Source organism: Brachyhypopomus gauderio, unplaced genomic scaffold (assembly GCF_052324685.1).
Source record: "Brachyhypopomus gauderio isolate BG-103 unplaced genomic scaffold, BGAUD_0.2 sc82, whole genome shotgun sequence".
Classification (NCBI taxonomy): domain Eukaryota; kingdom Metazoa; phylum Chordata; class Actinopteri; order Gymnotiformes; family Hypopomidae; genus Brachyhypopomus; species Brachyhypopomus gauderio.
This window is the reverse complement of record NW_027506903.1, coordinates 1,003,116-1,017,320: the sequence shown is the minus strand read 5'-3', so window position 1 is coordinate 1,017,320 and position 14,205 is coordinate 1,003,116. Positions and strand designations below refer to the sequence as shown.

Sequence of the window (14,205 nt, the reverse complement as noted above, 5' to 3'; positions counted from 1 at the left end):
AATGGTGTGGCATCTAGTTTAATAGTACTGTAGACTATTATGTGAATTTGAATAAACAGACCTGCTTTGAATAGACAGCCATGACTTGAAAGGTAAACATTTGGTATACATACCAAATCAAAGTATTCAATCAGAGACAGCACTGCAGAATGACCACGATTGTTTTACTCTTTATGTTAAACTCGGACACAGAGTTCATACATAAAACTGCATTAACGAATCATTGTAGCTTGGTTTATTAATTGCACCACGAAGACAAGCATAATGATGGAAACTTATTTGAACCATGTGCGTCCTCCAGACCCGTAGGGGGCGACATAGAACCGACGCCATCCGTCTTTAAAACCGCCCCAAATCTCTACATCTTATTTTCGAGGTTTCTCAACATCCTACATCGATGTTTTCCATTCGTTAACATTTTTTCCTCCGCACAACACAGAAGTGACAGCTGGATAGCTGAAATTTGCAGCTAGTCGCTTCGCCCAGAAGCGATTTTAAACATCAAACATGTCTGCGAGTGCCGTTTATGTCTTAGATCTGAAAGGCAAGGTGAGATAACGGGAAGTGGCGGGCGGTCTCCTTGACTACTAATATGCTAATATGCTACTCTAGCTAGCTGCTTTGTGTCTATTTTGGTCGTATTGTGTTTTTTAATGTTTCAAATATGTTATTATCTTGTATCTTAAGATATATTTTATCTTATAGACATGTTTACAACAAACAAATAAGAGATGACGAGTCTGGGTTAGCTAGCTGGCTAACTATGGTTCGCTAGCTAAGGTTAGCCGACTAGCTAACTGTGGTTGTGACTGCCAGGTCATCACACGTCTAATTAATGAATATTTAAACTGACCTCTAAAGGTTGGTAGTCTATGCAGCAGTACCTGTATTCTTTATAGTAGGAATACCTAATACACTGCTTAGCCTATACTGTATATGGACCAGATGCCTTGAAATACATGCCATAGGGAGATGTACACATGTCATAGGGAGATGTACATATGTCATAGGGAGATGTACATATGTCATAGGGAGATGTACACATGTCATAGGGAGATGTACATATGTCATAGGGAGATGTACACATGTCACAGGGAGATGTACACATGTCACAGGGAGATGTACACATGTCATAGGGAGATGTACACATGTCATAGGGAGATGTACACATGTCATAGGGAGATGTACACATGTCATAGGGAGATGTACACATGTCATAGGGAGATGTACACATGCCATAGGGAGATGTACACATGTCATAGGGAGATGTACACATGCCATAGGGAGATGTACATATGCCACAGGGAGATGTACATATGCCACAGGGAGATGTACATATGTCATAGGGAGATGTACATATGCCACAGGGAGATGTACATATGCCACAGGGAGATGTACACATGTCATAGGGAGATGTACACATGTCATAGGGAGATGTACACATGTCATAGGGAGATGTACACATGTCATAGGGAGATGTACACATGTCATAGGGAGATGTACACATGCCATAGGGAGATGTACACATGTCATAGGGAGATGTACATATGTCACAGGGAGATGTACACATGTCACAGGGAGATGTACACATGTCATAGGGAGATGTACACATGTCATAGGGAGATGTACATATGTCATAGGGAGATGTACACATGCCATAGGGAGATGTACACATGTCATAGGGAGATGTACACATGTCATAGGGAGATGTACATATGTCATAGGGAGATGTACACATGCCATAGGGAGATGTACACATGTCATAGGGAGATGTACATATGTCATAGGGAGATGTACATATGTCATAGGGAGATGTACATATGCCATAGGGAGATGTACACATGCCATAGGGAGATGTACATATGTCATAGGGAGATGTACATATGTCATAGGGAGATGTACATATGCCATAGGGAGATGTACACATGCCATAGGGAGATGTACATATGTCATAGGGAGATGTACACATGTCATAGGGAGATGTACACATGTCACAGGGAGATGTACATATGCCATAGGGAGATGTACATATGTCATAGGGAGATGTACATATGTCATAGGGAGATGTACATATGCCATAGGGAGATGTACATATGTCATAGGGAGATGTACATATGTCATAGGGAGATGTACATATGTCATAGGGAGATGTACATATGCCATAGGGAGATGTACATATGCCATAGGGAGATGTACATATGTCATAGGGAGATGTACATATGTCATAGGGAGATGTACATATGTCATAGGGAGATGTACATATGTCATAGGGAGATGTACATATGTCACAGGGAGATGTACATATGTCATAGGGAGATGTACATATGTCACAGGGAGATGTACATATGTCACAGGGAGATGTACATATGTCACAGGGAGATGTACATATGTCATAGGGAGATGTACATATGTCACAGGGAGATGTACATATGTCACAGGGAGATGTACATATGTCACAGGGAGATGTACATATGCCACAGGGAGATGTACATATGCCACAGGGAGATGTACATATGCCACAGGGAGATGTACATATGCCACAGGGAGATGTACATATGCCACAGGGAGATGTACATATGCCACAGGGAGATGTACATATGTCATAGGGAGATGTACATATGTCACAGGGAGATGTACATATGTCACAGGGAGATGTACATATGTCACAGGGAGATGTACATATGCCACAGGGAGATGTACATATGCCACAGGGAGATGTACATATGTCATAGGGAGATGTACATATGCCATAGGGAGATGTACATATGTCATAGGGAGATGTACATATGTCATAGGGAGATGTACACATGCCATAGGGAGATGTACACATGCCATAGGGAGATGTACATATGCCATAGGGAGATGTACATATGTCATAGGGAGATGTACATATGTCATAGGGAGATGTACATATGTCATAGGGAGATGTACATATGCCATAGGGAGATGTACATATGCCATAGGGAGATGTACACATGCCATAGGGAGATGTACACATGTCACAGGGAGATGTACATATGTCACAGGGAGATGTACACATGTCACAGGGAGATGTACACATGCCATAGGGAGATGTACACATGTCACAGGGAGATGTACATATGCCATAGGGAGATGTACACATGCCATAGGGAGATGTACGTATATATCATAGGGAGATGTGTTAGGTTATGGGGCTCTCAGAGACATATGTAGTCACGTCATGTTACTGTAATCTCATATAATCCAGCTTTTGTCTTGTTCTATGAAGGCTTTTCATGACTGTAAAACTTTTGTGGTTGATTAGATACATATTAAGCCTGATGGAATCACAGTGTCAGGGTGCATTTTGTCCTTTGAAAGTCTTAACGTTTTGCTTGATCATTGTCTGGAAAATGTCTGGCCTTGAACTGCGATAATGTTGCATTGTTAAAGTTCGGAGGCGAGTGTTCTTGCTCAAGCTCACTGTTGTTTAATTCCTGAAAGCTTCTTTGGTATGCTAAGGATTGTCTTCACCGGTAATATTTAGTATAAGGGATAAATCTCCTTGTTTAAGGCCTTCTTTTTACGTTATTTACCACATTCTGTGCATGCGTGTGTGTGTGTGTGTGTGTGTGTGTGTGTGTGTGTGTGTGTGTGTGTGTGTGTCCAGGTCCTGATCTGCCGTAACTACCGCGGCGATGTGGACATGTCAGAGATCGAGCACTTCATGACGTTGCTGATGGATAAGGAGGAGGAGGGAACGCTGTCACCCATCCTGGCCCACGGAGCCGTGCGCTTCATGTGGATTAAACACAACAACCTCTACCGTATCCTTTAAGCCCCACCCCCTCCACTGTTGCCATCCCGCCTCTGCCCCGCCCCCTAACCTCACTGCACCATCAGCACTAGACCGCAAGACCAGATCAGGATCCTTTGGGATATGAGAGCCGCACCACTTCCTGAGACTCTAATGATGTAACCATATCATACATAGTTATCTTCTGTAATCTGTAAACTTCTCTTTAGTGTACTTAACTGTATACTTCTATTTACTGCTGAGAATCCTCCAGAATTAGACCCCTGGGTTGGGTCTTCCTGTATTGTCTTTAGATGCAGTGTTGGATGTGTGGGGAATTGTTAAGGCAGCGTGAGGTGTGTTTGCTCTTCTCTTGCGAGCCTGCACACACACACACACACACACACACACACACACCGGCTGCTGTGTTTACTCACCCTGTCCTTCCCTTAACACCCTGGTCACCAGTGGTTGCTACGTCTAAGAAAAACGCCTGCGTCTCGTTGGTTTTCTCCTTCCTGTATAAAATCGTGCAGGTACGTTTAAAGACAGACGCTGGAGTGTGACGGCAGCCGCAGACAAATACACACAACGTCTCTGGGCTCCAGGTTCAAACGAGCCCCTTTGGCTTTTGGTCAGGTGTTCTCCGAGTACTTCAAGGAGCTGGAGGAGGAGAGCATCCGAGATAACTTCGTGATCATTTACGAGCTGCTGGATGAGCTCATGGACTTCGGTTACCCGCAGACGACGGACAGTAAGATCCTGCAGGAGTGAGTATCAGCCCAGCGGGGGAGCTACCCTGAGCCCCGGGGAGCCTGTTGGCTAATCGGCTGTGGTCTAAAGCAGTGTGAATGGATTCATTGTTGTTTTAACACGTTCTCAGAACAGCTTACTGACTGTTGAACGATTGTTTCCGTTAATCTTTTGGTGACTTTGCCAAGTTGGCGATCTTAGTGGGAGTTGCAAGGCCTTATTTTGTGGCCTGTGTTTGTTCAGATACATCACGCAAGAGGGTCACAAGCTGGACACGGGCGCCCCGCGGCCCCCCGCCACGGTGACCAACGCCGTGTCATGGAGGTCAGAGGGAATTAAGTACAGGAAGAACGAGGTCTTCCTGGACGTCATCGAGTCCGTCAATCTCCTGGTACGAGCGTCCGTCTCCACATCCCATGTAAACAAACCCAGAAATCACAAGAGCCCAAAATAACACTGTAGAGACTGTAGCTCGCCTGCTGCCGTGCACAGTTTGTGCAGTCCACTCTCTACTGCTACAGCTAATGAACCACCCAAGACCAGCGCCTTACCTTGTCCACTAATCACCTCCAAACAAATAACACCTGGTCAGCAGTTGTCAAACTTCAGATACTGAACAGTGCTGTGTGATTGCCTGTTGTCTGATGATTACTGCTAAAAGATGAACTCCAGTCTGTGATTGTAACTGGGCATGTAAAATGCAGCTCTAAGCTCAGGGTACCTAATAAAGACGGTCAGTGGGTGAACCTGGAGGAGGGGTTTTGTAATAAAAGCGGCGTCCTGTCTCCACACTGCCCCCTGCAGGTGAGTGCCAACGGTAACGTCCTGCGTAGTGAGATTGTGGGCTCCATCAAGATGCGCGTATTCCTGTCGGGCATGCCCGAACTCCGCCTCGGCCTCAACGACAAGGTCCTGTTCGAGAACACCGGACGTGAGTTCGCCGGGACCTCCTGCAGGGCAGAGGGGAGGGGTTAGGGGGCGGGGTTAGGGCGAGGAGGGGGGCCGGCCCGTTAACGCCCATCTCTGCCGTCCTCAGGAGGGAAGAGTAAATCGGTGGAGCTGGAGGACGTGAAGTTCCACCAGTGCGTGCGTCTGTCGCGCTTCGAGAACGACCGCACCATCTCCTTCATCCCGCCGGACGGAGAGTTTGAGCTCATGTCTTACCGCCTCAACACACACGTGTGTATCGCTGCGCGGAAGACACGCCGTTGTCCTTTCTGAGAAAGATTTTTGTGTTGTTTTAAGTGCAGCAGTGTTGCTCAACACACACACACACACACACACACAGAGGCTGAAGTCTGGTGTGCTTTGCAGGTTAAGCCTCTGATCTGGATCGAGTCTGTGATTGAGAAGCATTCACACAGCAGAATCGAGTACATGATAAAGGTGAGAACCTCTCCTCGCTCCTCCTCCTGCTCTTCATCCTCGAGCTTCTCGCTGGTCCGGTGGTCCGCTGCTGGATTACTCTTCTCATGCCCTTGGTGGTGTCGTGGAGGCATAACTTTAACATCCTGTGTTGTGGATCCCAGAGGAGTTCCCCAGGGTTCAGTGCTAGGCGTGGGAGAGGTGAGCGTGGCGCCTGTGCTAATCTCCCCTCTCGCGCGCTCTCAGGCCAAGTCGCAGTTCAAGCGGCGCTCCACTGCCAACAACGTGGAGATCCACATCCCCGTGCCCACGGACGCCGACTCGCCCAAGTTCAAGACCACCGTGGGCAGCGTCAAGTGGGTCCCCGAGAACAGCGAGATCATCTGGTCCATCAAGTCCTTCCCTGTGAGTGTGTGGTGCACACTCATGCAGCGCCTCTCTCTCTCTCTCTCTCTCTCTCTCTCTCTCTCTCTCTCTCTCTCTCTCTCTCTCTCTCTCTCTCTCTCTCTCAGAGTGGGTTACAGATAAGTCATTGGTGGGGATACAGTGTAAGGCCATTGGCTGAATTCAAATGCAATTCCAAATGAATTCATGTTCCTTCTCTTGCTCTGTGTCTCCGCCCCCACCCCTCCTCTTGCCCCGCCCCTCAGGGGGGTAAGGAGTATCTGATGAGGGCCCATTTCGGCCTGCCCAGTGTGGAAGCAGAAGATAAAGAGGGAAAACCACCAATCAGTGTTAAATTTGAGATCCCCTACTTCACCACCTCCGGAATACAGGTGTGTGTGTGTGTGAGTGTGTGTGTTTGTGTGTATGTGTGTGTGTGCGCGTGTGTGTGTGTGTGTGTGTGTGTGTGTGTGTGTGTGTGTGTGTGTGTGTGTGTGTGTACTTGTGTAATATGTAATTAAATTTGCAGCTCCTCCTCTGTAGATCACACTTTCTGAACAATGATAAATAGGATTTCGGTTCTTCCCTTATCTGACTCTAGATGGCGCCAAAGCACATCTCCCGCAGTTCCGTCTCCCAACACTAGATGGCAGTGCCAACCAGCTGCTTGAGCAGCTGAGCGCTCAGTCCTGAGTGGGCTTGAATGTCTAAATCTGATACGGCCAGTTCTGAAACTACTACCATCAGCATCTGAAATAGCTGATTTGTGCAGTCGTGCTTAAATCTAATGTAAAAAGGAGCAACCCACTCGTGTATGAAATGGCGTATAGATAACCATACATATAACCATAACACATAACCATACATATAACCATGTAACACATAACCATATGAATGTGCAGTGAGGTGCATATGGTACATTGTGTTGTTTCCAGAGGTCTCACAGTTTGTGTGTGTGTGTGTGTGTGTGTGTGTGTGTGTGTGTGTGTGGACCGCATGCCGGAGAGCGGCGTAACAGGTGCTTAGATTCTGACAACTCTCTCATCTATGTTCAGTGCATTAAAAGCCAGAGGAGAGGGCAGGCAGGTGGGCACAGGGTCTCGGGGAGAGATGTGGTACCAGGGGGCGGGACAGAGAAGATGGGCGGGACCGAGGAGGTGGGAGGAGTCTCGCTGCTGCATCTGGACAGGGGAACGGTTGGCACCGCTTATGTGAGGTCGAATCGTGATCACCACCACACGGGCATGAGTGTGTGTGTGTGTGTGTGAGCGCGTGCTCGTGTGTGAGCGCGCGTGCGTGTGTATGTGTGTGTGGGCACCTGTGAACGTGTGTGAGCGCGTGAGAGAACGCGTGGGCCGAGACTGGCGTGCACGTTTGACTGATAGGAGGTTGTGTGTGTAGCGTGATTGAACTGCTTTGTGTCTGGGTGACAGGTTACATCTAAAAACACACACATGCACAAGCAAAACAATGTCTTGGATACATAAGTTAAATATACACACACCCACAACAGATGTGGACATAGAGAGGACACACACTCACACACACACACACACGTGTGTGTTTTATCAAGTGCTTTAACAGCCATACACAAACATATTTGACCATTTCTACAGCAGAGAATCTGGAAATATAGACACTCATAGAATCTAGAATACAGAAATATAGATGCATTTAACATCTGGAAACTATCAGTGTAGATACACATGTAATCTAAAATCTGGAAATATAGATATGTATAGAATATAAATCTAAAATATTCACTGAAGATTCCAAGCAGTAAGTATATTGTAAATGCTGTGTGTGTGCATATATATATATATATATATATATATATATATATATATATATATATATATATATATATATATATATATATATATATATATATATATATATATATAACACACACACACACATATATGGCCCATATATATATATTGTGTGTGTGTGTGTGTGAACTCTGCGTGCCCCGGCTCTCTCCCTAGTTCTTCAGGACGGGTGCAGTGTGTGTGTGTGTGTGTGTGCGTGTGTGTGTGCGTGTGTGTGTGCGTGTGTGTGTGTGTGTGTGTGTGCGCGTGTGATTTGCCTGTGCTGTTCCAATGTGATTAGTTCTGATGTGATATGATTTTGAGCGAGAGTGAATGAATGGGGGAAATGAGGAGATTTCCTCTCTTTTGTGGACTAAGTTGTATTAAACATCCCACACGGAACTCAAAGTGGCTGAACCTCTCATTTAACTTGATTCCACCCCCCCAACACGCCCCAATGACACGAATTATGAGGGGAAAACTCGGTCATTTGTCAAATCTAATTAAGCAGTTAACTTATGTGAGATTTCCTCTTCCTAATTTTTCCGTTTTTCCAATTTTCCATTTATTGCTGTTTTTTCCTCTAAAGCCTCACAGCTGCTTTTTGGGATGATCAAATTTACTTTTTTTCTTTTGTTTTCGGCGTTGGACAGTAAGACCTAATCTTTCCATTGCTCAGTCCTGCACTGTATTAGGCCCTACGGAGGTCTTCTGTGGGCGTGTCTATGCCAGGGGGTGGGGTCTTTACTGGCCCCTCCCTCCAGGCGATGACCTCGTACCTGGGGTCAGCGAGGTTGCCGTGGCAGCTGTCTCTCGGGTGAACTAGCTAACTGCTGTGTTCCCGTGAGAGTGAAACGGGATGAAAAAAAACCTCAGGGAAGCTTTGATAACCCTTCCAACTCTCCCTCTCTCCCTCCCTCCCTCTCTCTCTCTCTCTCTCTCTCCCTCCCTCTCTCTCTCTATCTCTCCTCGAAGTGGCGGGTGATTTCTGTCGTCCCTGCCGGTCCCGCCCAAGTCCTGTCCGGCAGGCGGCCGTGGGGGGGGCTGATTGGCTCTGGGGAGCTCTGGCCGCCCGCTTACTGGAGCCCTCGTCTGGACCCACGAATAGACGCTCACACACCCACACTCACCCACTCTTTTCACGCGGTGTCTCGTAGACGGCCGTGGCGCGTTTATTTCGGCTCGCTGGCCTGGCTGAATTTAGCGGCGTTTCTCCACGACCGTGGGAGTCCACAGTTCAGAGCCTGACCGGTGTCCTGGCTCTCGAACTCCCCGTGCCGTTTTAAGAGATCGGCTTAGCTTCTGTGCCCCTGAGAGCCGGCACAGGTCCGGCCGGTCCGGACTGCGGTCGGCGACAGCTTCTCACACCGAGATGTCACTCCAGCCGCTAATCGGTCTCGCCGCCACAGCCTGGCCTGCCAGACGCCTGTAATTTTCCCCCATTGACCGAAACACGATTTATAAACACATTTTTTTTAAGAAGAAAAAGGGGCCTTGTGGTCTGGCTTGACGGCAGAATCCCCACGGCATCTCCAGGGACACTTGTCCTGTATCTCCTCACATCATCAGAGGAGTTCCTCCTGTACACACCGTACATCTACCTCCATTAAAAACCAACTACCTCCCAGGACCAGAAGGCTTATGGAGCCGACCAGGTGGTTGAGCTACGTCGGGCCTGCTGTACGAAAGAGGCACACGTGCTTGTTCAGACGTTGATTTACAGGGCCTCGCTCGGCACTCGAATAGGTCCAAATGAAGAATACTGAGTCAGCACCCTTGTTAGGCAGAGGCATGGATACTGAGCTGGGACTTTACAAACACTGGCCTGTGTGTGTGTGTGTGTGTGTGTGTGTGTGTGTGTGTGTGTGTGTGTGTGCTTGTGAGCGTAACTAGACTGCATGTCTGTGACTTTTTGGACGGTGACAGTGTAGCGGTCCGTCTCCTGACTCTGAGCATGCTCTGTAGACCACAATGTCTACTAGGATACACCACACTAATGAGAGACCGGTGCACAGTAAACATACACACACGCGCACGCGCGCACACACAGACAGACAGACTCGCGCGCGCGACACACACACACACACACACACACACACAGAGCCAAAGTCACCTTCAGTGCTGCACACAGTGAACCTGCGTTTGTCTCGTGGGCTGAATTCTAGCAAGCACGGTCCACCTCTCTGAGTGAAACCACAGGTCACACCTCCATATTATCCATCACCCATCCCCCCCCCCCCGCAAACCTGCCACTCCATGCCGACTCGGTCCTACCTAACCCCGCAGGAGCCAGTCCCGAACCCAGTCGCCCGAGGACCTGTCCGGCCCGGCCCAAAAAAGCCCACGAAGAGAAAGCTGCACTTAGATATTTCCATCTTCGTCTGGTGGCCGTGCCAGTCCCCGGCCCTGCCCGGCGGGGTTAGGCCCGGCGGGAGGCCTGTTAAGTTTTAAATAGCGCGCGCTGCACCCAAGGGTGGCGCTGCTCCGACCTTCTCGGGCCGCCCGTGAACGCTCTGGGCCAGTCCCGACCCGCACGCCAGCGAGGCTCCACGGAGGTGACCTTGGGTTCTCCTTCAGCCCTGATTGGAAATAGTCCTGAGATGATGCTGTTTTTAAACTCCGGTGCGTACTGAGAACGTGGAACTCCTTCTCAGAAAGGCTTTGTTGCCATTTCGAACGCCGGGAGGACTGGGAGGGTTTTTTTTTTTTTTTTTTTTTTTGCCCGTCGGTAGCGCCAGAAGCAGGCCCTCAAATGTCGCCATGCCTGTGCTTCAGGAGAAACCTCTTGCTGAAAACATCTCTCGAACGTTGCCAGATACCCTAAAACCGCCCGGGACTGGCCCGAAAGGCCCGGGACTGGCCCGAAAGGCCCGGGAGGCCCCTCTCCCTCCCTCAGCCCTCCACCACGGCTCCACCACGCGGCCAGCGCTCGTGTTTTTTCCGGGCGAGATTGTGCAAGCGTGGTGGTGATGCAACGGCAGCTTCTCGGGGCACGGCGTGTGGCTCAATAGCTCGATGTGGAGAGAAAAAGATGCCATTTCCTCAATCTCACTTCTTCAAACGCTTCCTCCGGTCGCCTGTTTTCCCAGGCTCCGGTGCCAGTGTGCCTGTAGCACCCCCACCCCCTCACCCCCTCACCCCCACCCTCCTCTGACCTCCATCAGCGCCTGCAAACTCAAAGCCTTGTGCTTTCTGAAGTTTGGTTCATTTATCGTCCCAGAAACATTCGATCGACACGTGAGTTCACGCAGATGCAACCTGTGGCACCATGGCACATCACACATTTGGTTTTCCCCACTGTGTTGGACAGGTGCGATACCTGAAGATCATTGAGAAGAGTGGATACCAGGCGCTGCCATGGGTACGATACATCACCCAGAATGGAGGTGAGTTGATGGTCCATCCCTCTGCAGCCAGAGGCCCGTCCAGAGCCCAACCCAGCTGCAAAGGCAAACCTCTAGTCCACAGCCTTCTATGATTAGTTTAAATGACACAGCAAATCATTTGTAAACCCCCCCCCCCCCCCCATATACCCCCCCTGCCTCTTTATTGCATGAAGCTTTTCTCCACAGACACATCCTGCCTCTGCACACACACACACACTGATTCTCACACTAACTTTCTCTGCCTCTATGTCATTGTTTTCAGAGTTGTTGCAGGTGTTGGGCAACAATTAGGCAATTTGGTAAAAGTCGAATGAGAGATAGTTGAGATGAAATAATTCTGTGGAAAGAGGATGTTTCTGAGAGTTGGAGGTCTGACCCCTGTAGAGGACCTGTGGTGAGCGTGCTGGGGGGAACTGCGTTAAGACGGCACGTTCTGTACATTCTCCGCACTCACGTGTAATTTCTCATACCAACTTTGTAGTCGGCTCACGTTATTGGTTGTTCACATTGAGAAGTGAAATGTGGATTATCGGAATAGGTTCTGAACCATCTAGCAGTGACTTGTATATCACAAAGTGCATTAAGTTGTGTGATTAATCTTTAGTTATTATATTTTATAATGTGTAGTCTTTATTATAATTTGTTTCTGCCAGTATAGTCATAGAGCAGATGCCTCCTGTTTCCAAGTCATCTGTGCTCCACACTTCATATCCTGTGTTTAAGCCAATATCATCAGGTTATCTCCTCACTCACACCCAGTCTTATTTTGCTTTGTTTTCTTGGATGGCCGGGCAGGAAAGCTCAGCTGTCACAATTAACTTTTTAAACCATCCCGCCCAACCTCCAACCCCCCAACCCCAAATGTCCTGCTGTTGTGAACGGTCTAATTAAGCCTCACTCATTTCCTTGTTTCTTCACAGACTATCAGCTCCGGACCCAGTAGAACTTCAGTTGTCTCCTGTGGTGTGAACCGGACTCGGTCCGCGCCTGGATCTCTCACATTTTTCCGCCTGTCTCTCTCTCTCTCTCCATCTCAGTCATCTGCTCTCTTTCTCTCTTGCCGTCTCCGTCTGTGCTGCTTTCTGGATCGGGACTCGGGGTTTCCCTGCAGGGCTTGGAGGGGCTGGTGCACATTCAGGTGCCAAATCCATAGTCAGCTAGTCATTGTTAATCCTCTTCGTCCGACGGGCGACGTTTAAAGTGTGGTCGCACTAGATTCAAAACACAACGACCTACGTTGCCGCTTTCCCCGCGTTTGATCACGTGTCGCCAACGACATGATGGTCACGTGTCGTGTACGAGCCCTGAACTACTTTGAGAAGTCCTTCAAACTGCAGCATCACAGCAGGTCTTTCCCTGAGCTGTCACTTTGTGTGTGTGTGTGTGTGTGTGTGTGTGCCCGAGTCAGCAGTTACTTCTTGTCACTCAAGCCCGTCTCTAGCGCCCCCGCAGTACAACCCAGTCACAGAACTCTTTTAACCAATCTGAAGCCGTTTGCATATTGCGTTTACGTGTGTGTGAGTGTGTGAGTGTGTACAGTGCTTTTGTACACATCTGTATATGTTTGCGAACACCTGCTCTGTCCTGCCCACACATTTCTGATCATGCTAGCTATCTGGAGGGCGATGTCGGTTCCTGGGGGCCAGTACTTGGTGTTAAACCAGTCTAAAGTTACTCTGGTCCTGTGAGGGTCATCCTGGTTTTTACGGTTACAGTAAATGTGTTTGATAGCTATGTTTGCAGCCTGGAAAAAACAAAAACAACAAGCAGGTCAATCATCTAAACATTAAATTTTTTTTTTTTTTTGAGTATTCTCTGACTGTATTTTCAAATATTGTCTGTGGTGGTCTTACTGTGTTTATTAGGTATTTTTCAAGTATTTGTTTTGTGTTCAGTATTACTTGAAGGAGTAGAGGAGGGTTTGGGGCGTTTGAGGTCACGTGACGTGTTTTACGGCCAAGCTCACAAACGCCGCCTCACGATTCTGCGCGTTGAAGGGGAACTCCTTCCCTTCAGAAGGAGCTGCGTTCCTGCACTGTTGCTGTGCCATGTCTAGATGTGGGACATGCTGTGACCCCCCCCGTACACACACTCCTCCAGGCTAGCCACACCATTTGTATGTATACGTGTACGTCTCGGTGGTCTCACGTGTGACTGTGCAGACGGTTCAACCTCCACCCTCTCGCCTGCGAGGAGAAACTGCTCAGACCACGCAGACGCCCTGCAGTCGGCCGTGCAACCCAAGCGGGACGCCCCCGACTTCTCATGTCTCTGTGTAACTGATGTCTGTAGACTTCAAGCGAAATAAAATCCCTCTTTTCACAATACGTCACGCCTCCCTTGTCCTAACACAGGCCTCCCAGGTGCTCGTTTTTGGGTAATGTTACACTGATGCGTGTACGGGGAGCCTTTCGCGTCAGCAGGCGCTGGAGTGGGTGTGGTTTAGCACGCGGCCGATTACCTCATCTGTTTCTGTTCTTTGTGTTTTACAGGCTCAAATTGCACATTTGACAGTTCACTGCCAAAAGTACTTTCATGTTTAAGGATCTTTTCATTTGAGACAGTCGTGTCTTGAGTGTGGGAACGCCAGGCGTTCATCTGTGATGTCATTTCCTGCGGCCCTCGTTAGACCTGCGAAACGGCAAGGGAAGTTTAAAAGAATGTCTCAGGTCACACACACACACACACACACACTTAGCAGCCGCTGTCGTGCTGCTGTGGCGTGATCTCTCTCAGACAGGCCATTATT

The 14,205-nt window shown here is 48.5% G+C and overlaps 1 protein-coding gene across 1 annotated transcript; it reads left to right on the top strand.

The window, feature by feature from the left end:
- Positions 1–341: 341 nt before the first annotated feature.
- On the top strand, positions 342–13,783 carry ap1m1 (adaptor related protein complex 1 subunit mu 1). Its single transcript, XM_076991342.1, has 12 exons — positions 342–549; positions 3,632–3,788; positions 4,226–4,293; positions 4,397–4,527; positions 4,754–4,901; positions 5,315–5,441; positions 5,547–5,689; positions 5,825–5,896; positions 6,122–6,280; positions 6,526–6,651; positions 11,381–11,456; positions 12,377–13,783. The coding sequence occupies exons 1-12, from the start codon at positions 508–510 to the stop codon at positions 12,397–12,399; spliced, it is 1,272 nt and encodes a 423-aa protein (XP_076847457.1). The 5' UTR covers positions 342–507; the 3' UTR covers positions 12,400–13,783.
- Positions 13,784–14,205: the final 422 nt, after the last annotated feature.